This window comes from Cebus imitator, unplaced genomic scaffold (assembly GCF_001604975.1).
Source record: "Cebus imitator isolate Cc_AM_T3 unplaced genomic scaffold, Cebus_imitator-1.0 Scaffold566, whole genome shotgun sequence".
NCBI lineage: Eukaryota > Metazoa > Chordata > Mammalia > Primates > Cebidae > Cebus > Cebus imitator.
In genome coordinates, this window is record NW_016107881.1 from 388,766 (window position 1) to 410,728 (window position 21,963).

The 21,963-nt window shown below is 35.2% G+C and overlaps 1 protein-coding gene across 1 annotated transcript in view; it reads left to right on the plus strand.

The window, feature by feature from the left end:
• ASCC3 (activating signal cointegrator 1 complex subunit 3) overlaps nucleotides 1-20,926 on the plus strand; it is a 361,903-nt gene extending 340,977 nt beyond the window's left edge. Inside the window, exons 38-42 of the mRNA XM_017515926.2 lie at nucleotides 11,799-11,950; nucleotides 13,574-13,721; nucleotides 17,054-17,263; nucleotides 19,850-20,025; nucleotides 20,121-20,926. Of these exons, the coding sequence (XP_017371415.1) occupies nucleotides 11,799-11,950; nucleotides 13,574-13,721; nucleotides 17,054-17,263; nucleotides 19,850-20,025; nucleotides 20,121-20,268 (834 nt within the window). The 3' untranslated portion in view covers nucleotides 20,269-20,926. The remainder of the gene's footprint in view (nucleotides 1-11,798; nucleotides 11,951-13,573; nucleotides 13,722-17,053; nucleotides 17,264-19,849; nucleotides 20,026-20,120) is intronic.
• The last annotated feature ends 1,037 nt before the right edge of the window (nucleotides 20,927-21,963 follow it).

The following is a 21,963-nucleotide window of genomic DNA, read 5'->3' on the forward strand; positions in this document are numbered from 1 at the left end:
TATATAAATTATATGGGCATACCTTTTTCATTCCAACAACCTTCCTATATTTGCAAAAACAAAGCTTTACAAGTTTATTGGTGTAATTGTTGTTTAGCTTAAACTTCAAAACAATTCTACCTCTTAATCTCTGTAACAACTTGATAAACTAAAAGTACATAATTTTACATAGCTAGTATTATATTTTTCCTGTTTTTAACTCACAGATATTCTGAAAATGCATTTTATCTTCAATCTATTTTTTAAAGTATGTTAATAGATAACCTTAAGATATGTATGGACCAGGTGCAATGGCTCATGCCAGTGATCCCAACAGGGGGAGGCTGAGGCAGGAGGATCACTTGAGGCCAGGAATTTGAGACCAGCCTGGGCAACAACAAAGTGAGACATCTCTACAAAAAATAAAACAAAAAAAATTACCTGGGCATGGTGACATTCACCTGTAGTCCCAGTTACTTGGGAGGCTCAAGCAGGAGGATCATTTGAGCCCAGGAGTTTGAGGCTGCAATGAACCATGATTCATGCTACTGTACTCCAGCCTGGATGACAGAGTGAGATGCCATCTTAAAAAAATAAAAAAGATGTGTATGTACATTTATGGATACACACAGTAGAGTCTAAGAATAGGACAGAATAAGATAAGGGAAGAAAAAATAAGATGTAATGATATGGGTATTTTTCATTAAAAATTATTTTAAATGAAAAATATGACTGTAAGCTGGTTCTATATATTTATTAACAAGTGATTCTCATTTGTAGTAGATTAAAAAGCATAGGAATTTTTTATGATGCCAGGAGGTAGAATTGCCGTGGAGCAAGGCTAAAGCAACATTTGATGAGTGTTTACCTATGGATGCACTAAGCACAGGCTCAGTGGGTTGGCAACGTATTAAAGAATGTTAGTGTCATTTAAACAAATGAGTTGTAGAATTGCAGAGTTCAAATACAGTTAGCAGTGAAAATAGTCCAGGTATTGCTGAGCTTAACAATAGAAGTACTTGGTCAAATCCTTAATCTAATACTTGTAAGAAATGTTTTGATACAGCAAATGGTAGATAAAATCTTTTGCGTATTTTTGTAGAATTTGTTCAAATTTTTAAATTCTTATTAGACCAAGAAAACATTATATTTAAGTAAACAGTACTGCACAAGAAGCTTCAGAAAGCTTCTTCTAATCATTTTGAGAAAAAGATGAATAAATTATAAGTAAATGATTTACGGACATGTTTCAAGGAACTATGAGCATTAATTCTCTGAGTATACATTTGGTGGTTTTTGTATCATCCAAAATATGCTGGAAACTTAACTGTAATGTCACCAACTGTTAAGGTGACTTGGGTACAATGCTTGGAGTATATAGATCTCAATATATCATAGGTAACTAAAATAAATATTTCACTTTTTTATTTCTAGTTCATTTATAGGAAGGATTGGAGAAGGAGATTTTTTTATGTGTGGATTCTTACAATGTTTTTAAGATTTTCTGCCAAATCTGAATTATCTACCAAAAAATATAGTTTATTTATTGTAAATATTACTGTGACCTTATCAAATTCGTAGGGATGAAGGTGAAGCCTAATTCAGGCTGCGTTCCTGGCCAGACTGCCAGGAGCTTATATCTTGCCATAAAAACCTGACTACATTGTATTAATGGATGGCTATTTAAAAACAAATAATTCTAAATGAACTTAATCCTGAGTGATTATTTTTCCAAATGCAAAAGACCACACAATGGTGCAGAATCCTAGTCTTAGATAGTCAAATCTACATTTTATCTCCACAGTAGAACACCCAAAACACCAACTAAAACAAAGCACCATCCTCCACTAGGGAAGTGATACAGAGCTGATGCATTTAGCTTTTCCAAAACTAATACAAATGTGTGGATTTTGAGGTGTTAAACACCTTTACTTACTCTTGTGGATTTATAGCCATTCTCCTTTCAAGGACTGTAATGTAATTTGGAAGGCTGTTTTCCCCTTGAGTGACTTTACCTGTAAGCTTTTGTATAACAATTTGGTGGTGGTTTATTGATGATATGATGCTGTTATGAAGAATACTTCTTCCCCCTGCTCCTCTCCTCATACCCACATAACAACCCTTTTCCCGGTTGGGGCTATAGGAAATGAGTAATGCTTAACCCATTTGTGTGATCAATTCACTTAAGCAGCTACTGTGAAATGTTAATCACAACTTTAATTTGTACTGCATTAGCATTTTGATTAACTTGTAGGCTTGCTAGCACACTTGAAGCGCTTTTACTCATAGTTACAGCTCGGAAATGACTTTTTGATTAATTAAGTTTGTTAGACAGCAGCTGAGCTTCCTGAATGCTAACCTTCTGGGGGTAAAAGTTCAGGAGAAAGTTACTATGAACAACTGTTGCTATTGAAAAAGATTCTTATAAATGTACTTATAGCATTTTAATTATTGACAAAATATTGTATCATTGCTTACAACTGACCTGAACCTTTAAAGGAGTGTGCTTTTCTGTCAAGAAAGCTTTTTCGGGTTTTCCCATTATTGTAAAACTTCTGGGAGCTCTTGAACTAAATAGTGCATTTTCTAGCAGATGTCTAACAACTAATGTTTTAACAAGCTGCCTAGGATCAATTTCCATAATTTTTTTAAATAAACTTTTTGTTTGGGAATATTTTTATATTCCAGAAAAGTTGCAAAGATAGTACGGAGTTCCCATATATTTAGAACCTATTTTTCCTCCAATATTGACATCTTAAATATATTAGTAAGGTACATTTGTTACAATTTATAAGCCAATACTGGCAAATAATTCTTAACTAAAAAGTCTATACTTCTTCCGAATTCTTTAATTTTTACCTACTGTTCTATTTTCTTTTTAAAATTTTTTTCTTGACATATAGTAGTTGTCCCTATTTTGAGGGTACATGTAACATTTTGATAAAGGTATACAAAGTGTGATGATCCCTAATGCCCTTTTTCTATTCTAGAATCTCATTGTGAATAGCCCATTAAATTCAGTAGTCATTTCTTAGGCTCCTCTTGGTTCTGACAGTTTCTCAGACTTTCCTGTTTTTGATGATCTTTCCATAGTGTTTTGCTTTCTTATGATACTTCATAAATAACTTGGTTTTCATAAATTAATGTATTTTTCTCATTTTGGCATAAATAAATCTCTTTCTTTTAAACTGATGACAATATATCATCCTCATGTCATTTAATTTGAACAGACATAACAACATTGTGTATCACTTTAAAACTTTGTCATGATTTTCTTTTCTTTTTCTTTCTGTGTTTTTGTTTTTGTTTTTGTTTTTTGAGACAGGGCCTCACTCTGTCACCCAGACTGGAGTGTAGTAGCCTCAACCTCCTGGGCTCAAGCGATCCTTCTACCTCAGGCTACAAGTAACCAAGTAACTAGGACCACAGGCACATACCACTACCTTACCCAGCATTTTTCTTTTTTTAACGGGGTCTCACTATGTTGCCTAGGCTGGTCTTGAACTTCTAGGTTCAACTGATTGTCCTGCCTTCACCTCCCAAAGTGCTGGGACTACAGGCCTGAGCCACTGCTCCTGGCAATGATCTTATTTTGATGTTTATTATAATCTCTGTACTATCACTAGATACATTAAGATGATGACAAGAGATATGGGGAAAAGGAGAAAAGGTTCCTTGAAGGGGAGGAAGGATAAAGGGAGGCGGAAGAGAGAGTATAAGTTTAAAGAATACTAAGAAGGGGAGAGAGGCTGGAGCACCATCTGTCCAACTCCGTGCATACACCCTACAGCCACAGAGACTTGAGGACACTAAGGATTAAACTGACTTATTCCTTAAACTGAAGGTTAGATTTTAGGGGAAATTTTTAAAATAATGAGCCTTACAGCTAGATTTTATTATCCGCCTTTTAACCTACCTCTTTATGTACATTTAATGTTGTAGATTTTCTTTTAGTAGCCTACGTAAGGGATGCTATTTCTTGCAATAAAATTTGGTTAATTTTATCACAGTGCTCAATGCTCCTATTTTACTTATAGGTTATTTAAATCCAGAATTCAGTTGTGTTTCAAAAGATAAGTGCCTGAAAATAAATGTTAAGATGTAGTTATAACGAAATGGTGGGTTAAAATTAATTTTAAAATTTTAGATTTTCAAAACGTATGTTGATAAAATTTACTCACAGAAACAATAATCAATTAAATACATAATAATTTTGTTTGGAGTTTGCATTTTTCTGCTATGTAGGAAAAAGAGACAGATGTAAGCCACCTCAGATTCTTTTTGAAGAAAGACAGGATCTGTGGAAATCAGCACATTTAATAGAATACAATGGAATGAGCACATATATGAAACTGGAAAGCCAAAATCAAGCCTTAACTTCATCACTTTTTTACCAGCATGATAGTCACTAAACTTCTTTAAGCTTAAGGTCCCCTTTCTGTGAAGGGAAATAATATTAATGCCTGCCTCATAGTTAGTATTGTAAAGTATTAGATGATAGCTGTTAGTGAAAGTCTTATATATTCTGTGTAATACTATACAAATGTTTTCATCACACCATATAGCATACCCTTTACACAGTCTGACTTTACATAATTCACTGTTTGGAGCTTTTCACAATGAATTCATGAGATTTACTTGCTATGAAATATAGACAGATATGTTATCAAGCTTAAAATGCTAGTTTTTTAAAGTATAAGCTACAATTGTAGAAGATAAGAAGAAAAGTGTCTATAGGTTGAATTTAAATGCCAAGACCAAGCCTGTTATGCTTAGGAAATTCTTGAAATTGATTTGAAATAGATGTTGAGGACATGTGGTATATCCAAGTCACAAAGGATGGCTTTGCCTTCGGGAACCTCACACCTTAAAAAATTTCCTTACAGAGACTGACTGCTCATTTTCTAAACTCAAACACTTTGGTTTGCGGTTTTGCTTTTTGTTTCTTTTTGTTATTGTTTTATTTTCTTCTACCCTTGCATAAAGCCAAGTACTTCAGAAGTTAAGTTTTCCATATAAGAATGAGGTCTAAGATGTTTGTTGTATGTCTCTTTGATTTTTGACCCCCCCATTCCTAGCCCCCATTTCTGTCTTCCTGTCTCCCTCCTTCCTCTTTCTTTCCCTCTCTTACCCTCTCCCTCAGATACAGACAGACACACACATCACCACCATTGTAATATTCAACTTTGAAACTCCTAACCTGGCTGATTCTTCTTACTTCCCCAGTAACAAAAGCTCTCTAAACACTTCTTTGTTCTCAGACTTCTGCTTCTATCCATGTTTTGTTTTACTTTCAGTGTCCATAAGATTATTTTATCATCTTCTAAGCTCTAGATCTCTTTCCTACTTTGCTCAAACACCAGTTCAGGTCGGGCGTGGTGGCTCAAGCCTGTAATCCCAGCACTTTAGGAGGCCGGGGCGGGTGGATCACAAGGTCAAGAGATCGAGACCATCCTGGTCAACATGGTGAAACCCCGTCTCTACTAAAAATACAAAACATTAGCTGGGCATGGTGGCGCGTGACTGTAATCCCAGCTACTCAGGAGGTTGAGGCAGGAGAATTGCCTGAACCCAGAAGGCGGAGGTGGCAGTGAGCCGAGATCGCGCCATTGCACTCCAGCCTGGGTAACAAGAGTGAAACTCCGTCTCAAAAAAAAAAAAAATACCAGTTCATAGTCTTCAGCTCCATCATAGTGGGGGCTCAACAGATGACCCTTTTAACATCATAATCACATGCATCCCATATTCCTGTTATATTCAAACTACTTTAATCATTACATTGTTGATATCACTGGTATCAAGAGGGTAGTGCTTAAAGTAGGCCAAGGAGTGTGGTCTCCTCTCTGACCACAGCATCTTTATCAATCAGTTGGAACATTACTATTATTCTGATCTGGAATATCTTATTCCCTTCCTGATCTCTTAATTTATTCCTCGGTTCCTTCAGTTTATGACTTCACTTGCTACCTAAACAGCATTGACACCAGAGTTGGCCGTTTCAACAGTAATGTCACTGGTACCCTAATGTTTCTCACCTCCCTGGGTAACCATTGACATTTGAATTCTCTACTTTCACATCCAAATTATGCATACTTATTATTGCTGGAAACAATCCACAGCTCATTGTTTCTACTACAAAATCATGCTGTTGAAACTCACAGCTGCTTTAATTTTTATTCACATCTTTAATTCTCTCCAGTACTTATTCCAAACATTGTTGTGTTCCTTTATGGTACTTCCCCCCAGCAAGAGACATCGCCTCCAACTTACTGAGATGATTGACACTCTCTAATATAAGTGCTATCAATTTCCCTTCTCTTCACCTCAGAGCTTCTCTATTCATTCACTCTCTGTGAGTGAGGTCTCCAGGGACCAAGAGAAGCCTCTCTTTATAGTAAGTTCTTCCCCACATACCCTAGAAGCAAGTAACTTATCTTTCTCTGACCCCAGAAGGGTCTTTTCTCTGTACAGTTTATTTCCTGCTTAGTATATACTACCCCTAACCTCAAGGATATTACAGTTCACCTAGAAAAATAGAAAGTAAGCTCTGTAAAAACAAATAACTATATAGTATGAGTATGTTGGCATTTTATTGTTGAAAAATTAAAGCTTACGGAAGATAGACAGAAGCCGTTAAAAAGCACCTAATTAAACTCGTTGATTTATCACACGAGGAAAATGAATACCAGTGGTTAAGTGATTTGCCCAAGGTCTTACAGCTAATTTAAAGGCACAATACTCTAAACTCTCAGGCTAAACCTTTGTCTAGTCTACCACACCCACTCTTCAACCAATATCATGTGTTTGTGGATCACACTACTGATTATACTTCATCCAAACTCATTATTTGCTTATATTCTGTCTTGTCAGGAAAACTTCTCAAAGTTTTGATTTATCTAGTATGCATATTCCTCATAGAGTCTTTAATTCTAATTTATGGACCTATTCAAAGTCTACACATCTTCCTTCTTATCCCGAACTTCATAGGCAATATACTATATTGGTTAAAGCAAGCACTTGTAGTCAGGTTCCCCAAAACTCAAGTCCCAGCTGTACCCATTTACCAGAGCTGTGCAGCCTTAGGTAGTTTTCTTATCTGTGTAGGCCACAATTTCTTCATCTGAAAAATGGGTTTAAATAAAATAACTTAGTGTTTAACAAAGTATTTGTCAAATAGTAGATGCTTAACAAACATCCATCCTAATCACGACAATTTCAGCAGTGCTTGTGAGACTACCTTAGCTGCCCTCCCCCTGCCTTCCCAGACATCATCTCCAGGTAACCCACTCCGCTTTCCCTATCTCTGCTCCATACATGCTCATTTTAATTTTTTTGGCTGCCCACTTTGTGCCCAGGATTTCTAAGTCCACAGCTCTAGCCCATACACTTTCTCCAGAGCTCATTTTCACCTGAACTTCTTGGCTTTATGGTAGCGCCTCAGTAAAAATGTGTTCAAAATTAAACTCATCACCTCTTCTCCAGCTCACCTCTCTTCAATAAATGGCAACCCTATTGTTTTTGCTAAATAAAATTAGGTTTTAGTTGTAGTATAATTTTATAAGCAGATACAGTGCTTGAATCACATTTCCATTCTTCCAGAGCTGGTGATGACAAAGAATTCCAAATCAACAATTAACTGAAATTGATTCCAACTTAGTAGAATTCACACACAGAGTCAGCCCCCATTCATGTTTCCTCAACACTCAGAATCATCCTAGCTTTGTCTGGTAGATAGTGTGCCAAGCAGAAAGTGGATAAGAGGTAAAGGGGGATTAAATATTTGCGTACTGTTACTGCTAAGCTGCTAATGAATGTCAAGGATTATTTCTCCTCAATGTACTAAAACAACCTTTTGTTGTTTAGATCTCTGAGTATTAGATCCCTGTAAAGGACTTTGGGGTTACTTGGGAAACCCAGGCATGCTCTCCAGTTGTTACCAAAACCATCTCCAATTTGGGGAGGAGCATATACCTATCAGACCTTATCTGCCAGGAAAACTGCTGTAAAAGGTAGCGAGACACAAGGAACTCATCCTAAGCTCAGTCATATGAAGTGTATCACTGAAAGATACCAGGACCCTCAAGTCCGTTTACCTGGACCATCCCTTGGCCTTAGCCCCTATCAGGTTTGGATCTCTGAATAGTCACATGGGCTTGCCCACTCAAACTGAAAAGCAGGCCCACATCCTCCAGTTTGGCTTGAGCTACAGGATCTATCTTTGGCCTTGTTCCCTGGCATCTTGTACAACAATACTCCTTATACTCGGGTGATAGTTCCAAGACCCCCAGTGGCTGCCTAAAACCATGGATAGTACAGAACCTAATAACCATCAATTAGAACATGTTTTTGTTCATGTCTTCTACCCATACACTTCATGCCTTTTTAATCTTAACTAAGCATGTATCATGCTCTGTGGCATAACTTCTGCAATTTGAGGTGTGACAGCAAAACTAACATGAATTTTTTTTCTTCTTCACAATTTCATGGATACACTATCCTTCCTTCTTATTGTATGCCTTAGAAACCTCAGCATATGATTTCTTATGAAGTCAAGAACTTTCACCTTTTCACTTAAAGGAAGCACTTTACAGCTTCCCTTTGGCATATTCAAATTACCAACATCACTACTCTTACACTTCAGAGCCATTAAGTAAAATAAGGGTCTTAGAATATATTCACTACAGTTAAGGGGGGATTACTTTATGTTTATCTGACACTAAAATTTGTTTCTTATACCGTATTGTCTTTGGTAGATGTGCAATAACTTAGGCAGAATGTTGTTATAACCATTGTAATTGGATTTTTACCTATATTCTTTAATAAATATTTCTTGAGTGCACTGTGCTGGGGCTAGAATTACAAGGAATGATTCCAGATTATTGCCATAAAGAACCTATACTTTAAAGGACAGATGTGTAAACAGGGGATTACAAAAGGATGATGGTAAAGTGTGTCAAGAACAGCAGAGGCATAGGAAAAATACTGTCATGCATCGCTTAACAGGGCTGAGTTCTGAGAAACATGCCCTTAGGCAGTTTCTTCATGTGTGAACATCGTGGAATGTACTTACACAGGCCTAGATGGTATAGTTCACGACAGACCTACGCTATATGGTTGTAGCCAGTCACACCTAGGCTATGAACCTGTATAAAATGTTACTGTACTGAATACTGTAGGAAATTGTAACACAATGATATTCATGTATCTAAACATATTTAAACATAGAAAAGTTACAGAATATATGATATTATAGTCTTATGGGACCACTACTGTGTATGCAGGTTCGTTTGTTGTTAATCAAAACATCATGATGTGGTGCTTGACTGTACCTACAACTACCTGGAGGAGTCATTGTAAAACGTAGCATTCAATGAGACTTGATGGATGAATGGGAATTTCTTAGAGGGACAAAGTACAAGGAATGGTATTTGTTTTAAAAAAAGGAAGGAAAAAGAAGGAGGAGGAAAAGGAGGAGGAGGAAGAAGAAGAGGAGAAAGAGGAGGAGGAGGGGGAAGGAGTAAAAGAAGAAAGGAAGCAAAAAAAATTAACATTAAAAGCACAGGTCAGTGTGGGAAAATACCAGTAGTTATGTATTGCTCTACTAAGAGTACAGAGCAGGTGGTGGCCAGAGTGAAAAGCAAGGACCAGATAGATCAGAGGATGTTGATTGTCATTCAGAGAAGTATCAGTGTTTTATCCCCTACACAGTGTAAAAGCATTAAAGAAACATAAGCAGAGGAATGATGTGATCAGTTTTACCTTTTTATAATTCACTTCAGTAACAATATAAAGTACAGATTGAAAAGAAATTAGATGAGAATAAGGAATAACTATAATGTTCCAGGTGAGAAGCGAAGGTCTGCACTAAGGCAGTAGGGGCAAAGAGAACAAGATAACTAGGGAGTAATTGAGCAGAGAAACATATAGCAACATTTTGGTTCAACTCAATTGGGGAACCACAAAACTTTTTACCATTACAGATTGTTAGGTTCCCCACCTGCTTTTTCTCTAAATTTAAACAAGATAAATAATAGTTTTCAATTTATGATATAGCTTTTTATTTATTTCATTTAAGTAGTTAGCATGTTTTTTTTACATTTTCACATCTGGATCCTACAATGAAAAATTGTGGGGAAATCTCATAAACTTTATGAAATCTTTCAATTTCATCATGAAAACTTCAAAGTTAAGAGCATATGGTTCATCCATCTACCGCTTCTAGTATGTGAGCTTTTGGTCTGGAATTTATTTCCAGTCAAGTTGCAATATAAAATCACAAGTAAAATTGCCATAGTTACTCCACATTACAAGTTCTGACATCATCATAATACTGCATTAGGTATGATTATTCATTTCTCTCTTCCTTTTCTCTTCCCTTAGTAAGACTCAAGAGCTGTGACTTGTAAACTACTCTTTTTTGTCTATGAGTAGCATTCATCATGAGTTGTTGTCTCATACACTTCGAAGAAAGACACAGTATAATATTCTGCTGTACAGGGAAAAAGGAAATATAAGTGGATTTAAAAAGGATTATAAGTGGATTTTCCCTAGATTTATAAATATGCACATTCATATATGTATACATATTCATATACACATGCATATATAAATATACCTATTATACCAACATTCTATCTTTATGATGTATATCTAACAGGTTAATGGGTGCTAAAGACGAGTCTGACCATGCTGTCACATTAATCATGATATCCAGAAATCTTGATCCATTTCTCTGTAATATACTAAGAAAACCATAGATTCATTTAGCCAGGTGTTTTTTAAATTTTTTGTAAATTAGATAACACAGAGTAGGATATTCAAAGCTCAGAAGGAAAATATTTCTCCATCAGCAATACTAAGTATTATAGCAAATTAATTTTTCCAACATAATATGCCTTAAAAATTATTTCTAAAAATCCATTAACAACAGATTTTGTACATTTTATAAATATTTTGCTGTTGTTGAGATATTTACTATTAAAGTATCATTTTAATTATTTGCTAGGCCTATCTAATTTTTCCTGTCTTCATCTCATTTCCCAAAACAAGAGAGTATAGTACTAAAACTGTATAAAATAGCTACCTAAGATCATGTTATTAACTTATGTGTCTTTAAGTCAGCATTCTCCAGAATCTAATTTAATTGAAATAGCTTTGCCTGTGTAAACTTCGCCTTTGTTTAAATAAGATTTCACTGTTTAGTTTTGCCTTAAGCAAATGCAGCCTTTTGTTTGTCCATAAAACATTAGATTAAATGTATAGACTAATATGAGTAGCTTCTCTTCATTCCACATGTACCACTGGCACTTGCCCCCTTTGCTAGTATGTGGTGTATTATTGTCATTGAAAACCAGGCCTCTATCTTTAGCCTGTTCTTTGGAGAAAATAAATTTTTGGCAAGAAAAACTATCTCCTTACCATTATTGATTTTAAATTTGAAAGACTACATGAGATTCACTCTTTAAATGCAGCTGCTAATGTTCTTAATACAGTGAATAATATGAGTATTTGCTCTCATAGTACACTGAGTTTTTATCCTTGTTTTAGCACTAGGTACCAATATTATCTAGCTATCTTTGCTACCCTAACAAAACTTAGTATTTGGCCCTTTGTAGGAAGTAATGTACGGTAAATGCTATGATCAGATTTGTTCCCTGCGATCCAACTATGGTTTATTTTCTGGTTTGTATATTGATGAATGGTAAGTTAGAGATAATAATGCTTGCTTTCTTTGTTGTTTGTTGAGGCAAACATCAGAATCCCAGTGGAGAGGGCAAGTACCATGATATTCTTGTAACATGTACATTTTCCCTGTTCAGGCAATGCTGGACGTGGCTGCAAATCAGGGCTGGCTGGTGACTGTCCTCAATATCACCAACCTGATTCAGATGGTGATCCAGGGTCGGTGGTTAAAAGACTCTTCTCTTCTTACACTACCAAACATAGAAAATCATCATCTTCACCTTTTCAAGTAATTGTTTTACTTTTCAATGTAATTGTTTTAATTTCAAAAAAAAATTATCTATATAGTCATTGAAATGTTATGTTATGGAGAATACTAGTTATTGACATTGAAAATACCCCTGTTCCCCAGAGTGAGACATGGCCAAGTGACATACATTCTTGTTTGGAATTTGATCATCAGTCCCAAGCTGAAATACAGTTTAACCTTCTCCTATCTAAATCATTTTCCATTGGAAGCATTGGATACATTATTATCTTAAAGGACATCATTTTAATGATGTCTTGTGATCTAAAGCAAAAATGTTTTGTGATCTAAAGCAAAATAAATGACCAATGTCATTGTTGAAGAGATTTGAGGGATCTGAAATCCATTGTCAAAAGTAAATTGCACATCTGCAAAATGTCCCGAACTAGGTAGTTATATATATTAGGAGCTCAAGATATAACCTATACTTAAGAGTTTATGTTAGCATCAAAATTTTTAACCCTTAAGTCTCATGTACTTGGCTGAAATAAATTTGCAAGGAAAAGAACAGTGTCTAATGCAGGCAAGACTGGCAATGTTAAATTGGAAATGTTTCTTTCACACCAGTGTTTCACACCAAATGAGAGATACTTTGTAGCCAAAATATTGGTTCACAGTTATGTAGACAAGCAAAACAATCTGGCTGTAGCTTGCCATCATGCACTCCATACTTCTGTCAGCTGGATGTGGGGTGGCAGTTATTTGACACATCTAGACACAGATACCAACAAGAACCTCAGGCAGACATGGAGTCTCCTCAGGAAAGTCCCTCAATTTGACTCAAGTATATTGGGTCCCAGGGCAGTTGTCTCTATGATACATGGGTTCCCAGCATGGAATGTCCCTAGAAACTAAAAGAGACTCAGAGTGAGCTATACCAGCAGCTGGTGGCATAGGGAGAAAGGCAGATAAACTCCTATGTGTCCGCAGCTCAGTTTCAGGAGCCCTTCCAATATGGTATAAAAGTTATGGGAGTAGAGTTTCAGCAGTAAAAAAGGCACATTAAGGTACTACCACATATAGCTCGCAGGTCTGCTATGGAAGCTGCTTGGGGCCTAGGAGATTTGATACAATTTTCCTGTCACCCTTAAGAGTGCTGTATTATATTTTTCTTCTTGCTGGAAAATTTAGTTGGCCTGTGTTTCTGGGATCTAGCACTACTTATGCTGTAAATCTCAAAAATTCTCAAAATGAACTTTTAACTTCATGTTCCCAACAATTTATGATTTAAAACTTTACTTAAGTAATTAAAGACATTTGCTGTACCTATTAAGCACATGTCAGGGGTCCAGATCAGTACTTCATCTACATGGAAGCATTACTTCACATTAGTGCCTCCCGGTAGAAAAACACCCAGTGTCTGTGAACCCTAAGTATTTACTGAGCTCACACATAATTAATGCATTTTATGCAGTGATAACAGTACTGCCTTGGGCTGTTACCCCATATAGAATGCTGGCTGAATTTTTAAACTTAGCATAACAGCCTTAAAATGTTATATCTTAATTAAAACAAAAAAAGTGATAATTATATAAACCACCATTGTCAGAAAATCTTGTTTGTGCTGTGAAACAATTGTTTGGTTGGTTTGATATTATTTCCTAGGAAATGGAAGCCAATTATAAAGGGCCCACATGCAAGGAGTCGGACCTCCATCGAGTGCCTTCCTGAACTGATCCATGCCTGTGAAGGGAAAGACCATGTATTTAGCTCCATGGTAGAAAGTGAACTACATGCTGCAAAAATGAAGCAGGTAAGACCATCTCTTAAGTGTTTTGAAGGCTCCTCTACTCTGAGAAGGTGTACCAAGAGTTTTCTAACATAGAGCATGGATTTAGGAACCAGGCTCACCTTGGGTTAAATTGTCCATTTACTACTATAATTATGAACATGAAAACATACCTGTCTCAAGAAGTTCTTGTGAAAATTAAGCAAGATACTGTTATGTAAACTGCTTTATACAGTTCTTGATACAGAATAAGAACTCAATAAATTAGAATTAGAACTCAATACATGAACACTAAAAATAATGAGAGGAATAGTAATTAATAGTAGTGTTGGCATTATGAGAAGTTGTTTCAGCATAAATGCTACTAAGCTGGCTGTGCAAAGCCTCCTGTAGCTTGTCCATCATTTGGCTGCATTATCTTAGCCTCTACTCCGTCTCTTCAAGGTAGTGCTTCTTTCTGTATGCTTGTGTATATTTTCATGCAATTCCCTCAGTTATTTGTTTATGCCCCTCTCTTATTATTATAATCACTTGGTTTCTAGATTTGAAAATATCCTTTCAAATAAACTGTGTGTGTGTGTGTGTGTGTGTGTGTGTGTGTGTGTGTGTGAACCATATAACTTGCATGGAAAGCTAAATCTATATTGTGAAAAACAACGTGGATCATGTCTCAAACAATCTTTAGGAAGACCAAAAATATGAATGAACAATGCCAGAAATATTTGGCTATCTAGACTTCAAGTCTTAAGCAATTTTACCCTAAACATGTCAAAGTAAACATTTAGGATTTATAACATAATTAACATATTGACTTGCAAATGCAGGTATTAAAGAAAGTTCTAAACTATGTCTTTTATTTTTTTTACAAGTGGAACTTATTTTTGAGCAAGACTTGGAAAAACTATAACAGGCATTAACGTCTGATTGACTGTTCAGTTTCTGTTGAACCCAAAATTGGCACAAAATACTATTTAAATATTCATAATAAATGCCTACCTTTCTAACTAAATTACCATCAAAATTATGAATAAAAACAATATATTTAAATCAAAACAAGGCTTCTTTTAGCAACAACAGATTTCCAACACAACATACATTGATGTCAAGCCAAGTTTTAGATGTGACGAAAAATTAGAACATTGTTATAATTAGTTCAGGGAGAACTCAGAAGTAAACTTACTTAATTTATTTGCATAAATTGCCATTCTGTTATCTTTAAAACCAAATGCAAATTGGCTCTGTCTGATACGATGATGGTTATTTGGCTCAAAAGTGCTTCAATTTGCAGAGCAATCTGGTGCCGGCTCTGCAGTGAGGCGATCCCAGGTAACATACAAATCCTGAATTATTCCAGAAATTAGTATGTTTAAAGCATCAATTTAAGTGCTAATTGCAGTAGTAATGAGAAAAAGCAGTACGACTGTGAGATTTGCATCTTCTACCCCATCAGTATGCCTGGAACGGCTGCTGACTGGCAGAGGATTTGGCTGCTAATTAAATAATTGTATGCATGGCAGTGCTCTTGCCTGATTCAATAGATGAAGATTAATCCTCAGATAAATATGTTTGGCTGGTATTGAAATGTCTTAGCAGCTTCTTTAAAAATAGCTCATGTTTTATATACATAAATATATATATATATATCCAATAAATATATGTGTACACATTGTAGATTGAAAATAATAGTAACATTAAGTACTAAAAAAAATACATATATATATGTAAAAACCAGATATGACATTTGGGGACTTTATAAAGTAAAATCCCAATGAATTACTAATAACAAAATATTATATTGGTAACTAATTTAATGGTACAAGTAAAGAAACATACGAAGTCTTGCTTCATGGGGTAAATGTTATTTGTATTGTCTGACAAAGTCAAATGGTTTACAGAAATGGTGTATTTAAGTCCCCTTAACCACTTTTCCAGACTGGCCAGTCCTAGGAGAACATCAAGTGGTATAGCTTTGATACTTAGTGACTATTGGTTCTAGCAGGGGAAAGACCATCATTTGTACTTGAAGCACAATCTGTGGCTTGACTATTTCAAAATCTAGTTCAAGACATAATTTCAGATTTGTAAGGCAAGTTACAGGATAGGAGTTGCATTGAAAATTTGCATTGAATTTACATTTTTTTATTCCCTCATTTTAATTAGGTGTACTCAGCAGCCCTAAAAAAATCAAAGCCTATAGGGAAATCTATGGTATATATTAAAGGAATAAAAGGAAAACCAAAATTAAAGTACCATATACTTTTAAAAACTAACTCAGAAGGTAACAACGGATTAAAAAAAAGCCAATGTATTGAGTTTTCTTCACTGATGGTGATATTGCCATATAATTGTATATGTTAGAAAAAGATGACCTCATGTTTCTTTTGTTACATCTTTTCTGTAGACTTGGGTATTCACTTATTCAACATGGGTGAGCACTTGCTGTTTGAATACTGATTTTTCACAAATGTCTTCCCACTTCAAGAGCAAGTATTAAATTAAGTAAAATATCTTTTAATGTGTCATTTTAATTGGTATTCTCAGCATGATGATGCCAAAAATTCATACTTCTTTCTAGAAGGAACCCTAGACTTATAGAAATCTTTATGATATATAGAATATAAAGAAAATTTGTTTTCAGAATAAATAGGACAAATGTGAAGTATGGGCCAAAAATATGTAAAATAAGTGGTCAATGGAGGATTCTAACATCAATAATTGCATTACAGAATTTTTTTCAGGTTTCCCTTATATCCCCAAGTAATCCTTTCCATCTTAAAAGTCACATGAATGTCTGAATAGCTGCTTCTCTAAAAGAAACCAGTTCAACAACATTTTTTAACTTATTATTTTTTAATTTGGTCAACAGCTGCTCAATATCAGAAAGGATTTACAGTAAAGGAATCACAAGTTTAATGATAACCCTCATAGTTATTTATACAAAGATATTAAAAAGACTAAAAGCACATTATTTTTACACATACATGCATATACACACAAGTACAAGAAAAATTGGGGGAATCTGAACAAAATCATTGGATTCTATTAATGTCAATATCCTAGTTGTGGTAAGTAGTTTTGAAATATGCTACCTTTGGAGGAAACTGGGTAAATGGTCCACAGAATGTCTCTGTGTTATTTCTTACAACTGCATTGAATTCAGAATTAATCCCAACATTAAAATGTTGACTTTTTTGCATGTTCTTCACATGTACCCCCAAACCTAAAATACAATAAAATAAATAAATGGGAAAAAAAAAAAATGTTGACTTTTTTCTAAAAGCACACTATTTCTTAGTTGATCATTGCCTTTCATATAAACTATTCCTCTATTATTTTTCTTTTCTTTTTTTATTTAGGCATGGAATTTCTTATCTCACTTGCCAGTGATAAATGTTGGCATAAGTGTTAAAGGCTCCTGGGATGACTTAGTTGAAGGACATAATGAACTCTCTGTCTCAACTCTGACTGCAGACAAACGAGATGACAACAAATGGATCAAATTGCATGCTGACCAAGAGTATGTGCTTCAAGTCAGCTTGCAGAGAGTCCACTTTGGGTTCCACAAGGTATAGTGTTTGGTTTCCATTCTCAAATATTTCACACCAAATACCAGCATGCGCCACCACACATATCTGTAATATGACTAATGTGCCCGTGTCATTCATGAATCCTGCATTCTCAACTGGTCTTAAGCAGCAAGAGTTAGTCTTTTGAAATTCGTGAGTTCTTTTTATGTGCCATTTTTCAGCACTGAAAATCTAACTTGCATAAGAATCTATTGCCTAAAGTACTGTTCTCAAAGTGTGGTATACAGACTCAGTCCAGCAGAATTTCCTGGAGTGACTTTTAAAGTGCACATTCCTTGGCTCCACTCCAGACTGGCTAAATCAGAACCCCAAGGGGAGGGATCTCAAAATCTATACTTTCACTCAATGCCCCAGGTGACTTTTAAGGGCATTAAAGCTTGAGCAGTACTGCCCTAGAGACACTTTGCTATACAGGAACCACATTAAGCTAGATGTAGATGAGACTGAATCTTTACCACTTAGCTCTATGAATTTGAATGAGACATTAAGCTTCTCTGAGCCTCAGTTGCCACATCTGCCTGTGTCCTTCATTATAATGCATAGGCGAGCTTAGTCAATGTTCATACGGGCCAAAACTGTACAGTATTTTTATTTTAGATTGCTATGCTCTTTTCTCTTGCCTCTGACACCAAAATTAATTATCTGGTCCTCTAAGAATAGTAGTACACAGCATGTGGGCAGATTGGTTTTTAGTGTCATAATAATTAAAATAAGAAAAAATTTGTCTTCTTTTTGGCCCAGTGGATTCAGGGCTTTCCTGTATCTAGACTAAGCCGTCGGGGTGAAACTGTAGTTCATTAGTATTGTACCGTCTGTTCTCACACACAAAATGATCAGTAACTTTTTATTGTTAAGATATTCTTTCAGTATTGTGCCTTCAAGTATCATCTCATTTGATTTCTAATTCTAAAAATCTGTCAGTATAAGTATGAGCTGATTAGCCTCTGGAATTTCAGAGGCTTTAATATTAGCTTTTTTTTTTGAGACGGAGTTTCACTGTGTCTCCCAGGCTTGGCTTACTGCAACCTCTGCCTCCCAGGTTCAAGCAGTTCTACCGCTTCAACCTCCTGAGTAGCTGAGATTATAGGCATGTGCCATTACACCCAGCTAATTTTTTATATTTTTAGTAGAGACGGGGTTTTACCATGTTGACCAGGTTTGTCTTGAACTCCTGACTTCAAATGATCTGCCCACCTCTGCCTCCCAAAGTGTTGGGATTACAGGCATGAGCCACCACACCCAACCTTAATAGGAGCGTGTGTTTGTTTCAGACAGAGTTTCACTCATTTTGCCCAGGCTGGAGTGCAAGGACACAACATCGGCTTCCTGCAACCTCTGACTCTCAGGTTCAAGCGATCTCCTGCCTCAGCATCCTGAGTAACTGGGATTACAGGTTCCCGGCACCATACCCAGCTAATTTTTTGTATTATGTTGGCATGGCTTGTCTCGAACTCCTGACCTCAGGTGATCCACCTGCCTTGGCCTCTCAAAGTGTTGGGATTACAGGCATGAGCCACTGTGCCCAGCAGTATGCGCATTTTTTAGATGACTTAATGTGTTGCAACTTACAAAAAAAAGTAATAATTATAAACTAATAATAGTAAAAATCATAAAAATAGCAATAATCATAAAGGTAAAATCATGAGGGAAAACTATGTTTTCTTTACCTTAATATTTTACTTAAAAATTTAATCATGCCAGAAAAACTCTAACTTTTGTTTCTGAATGCTGCAAAAATATATTACTCTCTGACCTTCTTTTGAAATACCGTAAGTGAAACATCTCCCTCTAGAATACTGAGTGAAGTCTGAGAATATATCATTATTAGTATATTTTATGCTATAAAGTTATTGTCTTAAAGAATCATTAGAATAATCTTGCATTTTATAAAAATTGATCTAAAATAAAGACCTCAAATGCTATGATTATGTTTATATCTAATCTTAGATTGTAGTGATTAATATATTTTACAAATTTCTTGACTTAAAATTTCCCATTTCTCGGAGAAGGGATTATTTAATATTACCATATTAGAATATATACTTTCTTACATGAGTTTTTATTCTTGGATGAGGGGAAAAGTATGTATTTGACATAGTACTCATCATTTTGAGGTCCAGAGTCTAGTCTTGATAGCTTTGTATGTTTGTTTGTTTGCTTTCTTAAGCATCAGTTTCTTGTGAATAAGGTTTTGGAAGATTTGGTTAACATGGTTATGTCTCAATTTGTTAAATTACAAATGTGATATTAAAGTTAACTGTAGGAATAGCATGAGAATTTGACGTCAAGATCCAGAGCTTTTTATTCTAACTGGCCAAATATTCTGATAGTTATAGCCACAAACTAGTGTCTGTAATATGCTCAGAGAATCTTGAAGTAAGTTAGATAACAGCATGTCACAGACACCAAACCAGAATGGAAGAAAATTTAAAACATCTCAGATAGATATGCTGAACTATGTTGATGTATGGCCTTCAAGTGAGACAACATAACCTCTTAACTACAACCAAGTGGCTTAGAAAGTCTAGATATTTTTAATGTTGTATCTTTTTTTCTGGTTTACAGGGAAAGCCAGAGAGCTGTGCAGTTACTCCTCGATTTCCCAAATCAAAAGATGAAGGATGGTTTTTGATATTAGGAGAAGTAGATAAGAGAGAACTTATTGCTTTGAAAAGAGTAGGATATATTCGAAATCATCAGGTTGTTTCCCTTTCTTTTTATACCCCTGAAATACCTGGAAGGTAAGAAAAATCCTACTACTGAAGTTCTGAAAGAATTATATATGGTTATGATTACAAAAGTGCTTTTACATGTTTCTTCTATGTTTGTATTGTAGGTATATCTACACACTGTATTTCATGAGTGACTGCTACCTTGGCCTGGACCAGCAGTATGACATCTATCTCAATGTTACACAAGCGAGTCTTTCTGCACAGGTTAACACTGAGGTCTCTGATGCCCTGACTGACCTGGCAGTAGAGTAACCTGACCTGAACAATCTATTTGAAAGGAGCGGCTAAGAATTCTGGCTGTTCAGTCATCTAGACAACATCGAATTACTTAATGTTTGCCTTGAAAGGATCAACTTCTAACCTCAACCATCCAGGAAGTTGACAGTGGCTGCAGTATTGACTCCAGTAACATAAAATTAACCACAGTGGCCTTTTAACAACTGTTGCCTTTTATAACATTATCTTCATGCGTTTCTTGATACGTAAGATGAAAAAGCATTTTAATTTGTGTATATTTGAGATGACATTTCAGAGCTCTCAATCAAATTTTAGATCTCACAATGTACTGTTTACATGAATTTTGGCTGCTTTTTCTTTTTTAAGGAAAACTACATTGAGATGTGGCAGTGTTAGGACTTGTAACAGATTTCTAACTCTGCTGCATAAAACATAAATATAAATCTGTAAGGTGATACACAGTGTGTCTTGTTAGCAAAATTTATACTTTGTGATCACATGTAAAAGTAGCTTCAAGAATTTCTTATAGTCATAAATGTTGTAATAATATATGATGTAAAATTATATTATGGAGCCTAATGATGATATCAAAGAAAACAGAATATATTGATCTTAGAAAATGTAGATGCGGTTACCTGGGAATTAAAATATATAGAGTGCTACTTCAAGACAAGCTGACTCAATGTTTTCTTCTGCTTCCTTTCCATGATATACCCTTACTCAACTGTTCTTCTTTTCTTTCCCTTCTACTTCAAGGTTTTATTTCCATTCTCTTTCTGACATATTTATTTACACAAAGAGAGAAGTATAATCTAATTCATGTGGTGACATGTACAGATTATATAATACAGTTCTTTGTATTTATGCTCTCCAGGACAAGTCTGAGACAGAAAATTTTGACCCCTCTGCGTAGGTTTTCACCTGTAATAAAGAAAATTTCTCTATGTCCCAACAAATTCCATCTTGAAAAATACTTATTCAAACTAAAAACTTGTTAAAATTCAATGTTTATATAATATGCATTCTAGTAGAATGAAATTCTTTGTGAAATAATTTCAGTTTTTTTAGCCCTAAAATGAATTGTTTTAAAACATTTTCCAATGTAATTGTTACAAGTACTAGAATTTAAGTGTTTCTGAAGTTGGAACCTATTGCTTGTGTATATCCTTTTCCATGCTTAAATAAAAAAGTAGAAGAAATAAAAATAGGTTGTGGGAAACCAGGCATTCACTTCCCAAAATTAAATCTAAGTAACTATTGTGAGCAAACCAAGTATAGTGAGGATGAGATGTCCCAAGGACTCTAGTCTCAGAAATTTACTTCATATAAAGAGTTTGCTCTGTTTTTACTTTGGCAAAGTTTATTTCCTAATTGGAATTCATATCTTAACCATTGTTTTAGTCGAAGTAAGAGAAAATGAAGATTATGTATAGATATATAGATAACAATCACCAGTCCGTACAGGAACCTGAGGGGAAATAATCTCACTGATTTCATGTTTACCAACATCATTCTTTTTTATTAGAGAGCAAGCAGACTTGGGGAATTGAGGAGTCTCCTTTACTGGACATATGACACAGGGCATAGGAACAATAAAAGTATTTTGGTTGTACCCAGTAGAGAGAAGAAAAACAATGTGAAAAATTTAATCTTATTCCAATGAGTGACCATACCATTTATCTACAACTTTTTTTTTTTTTGAGATCTAGT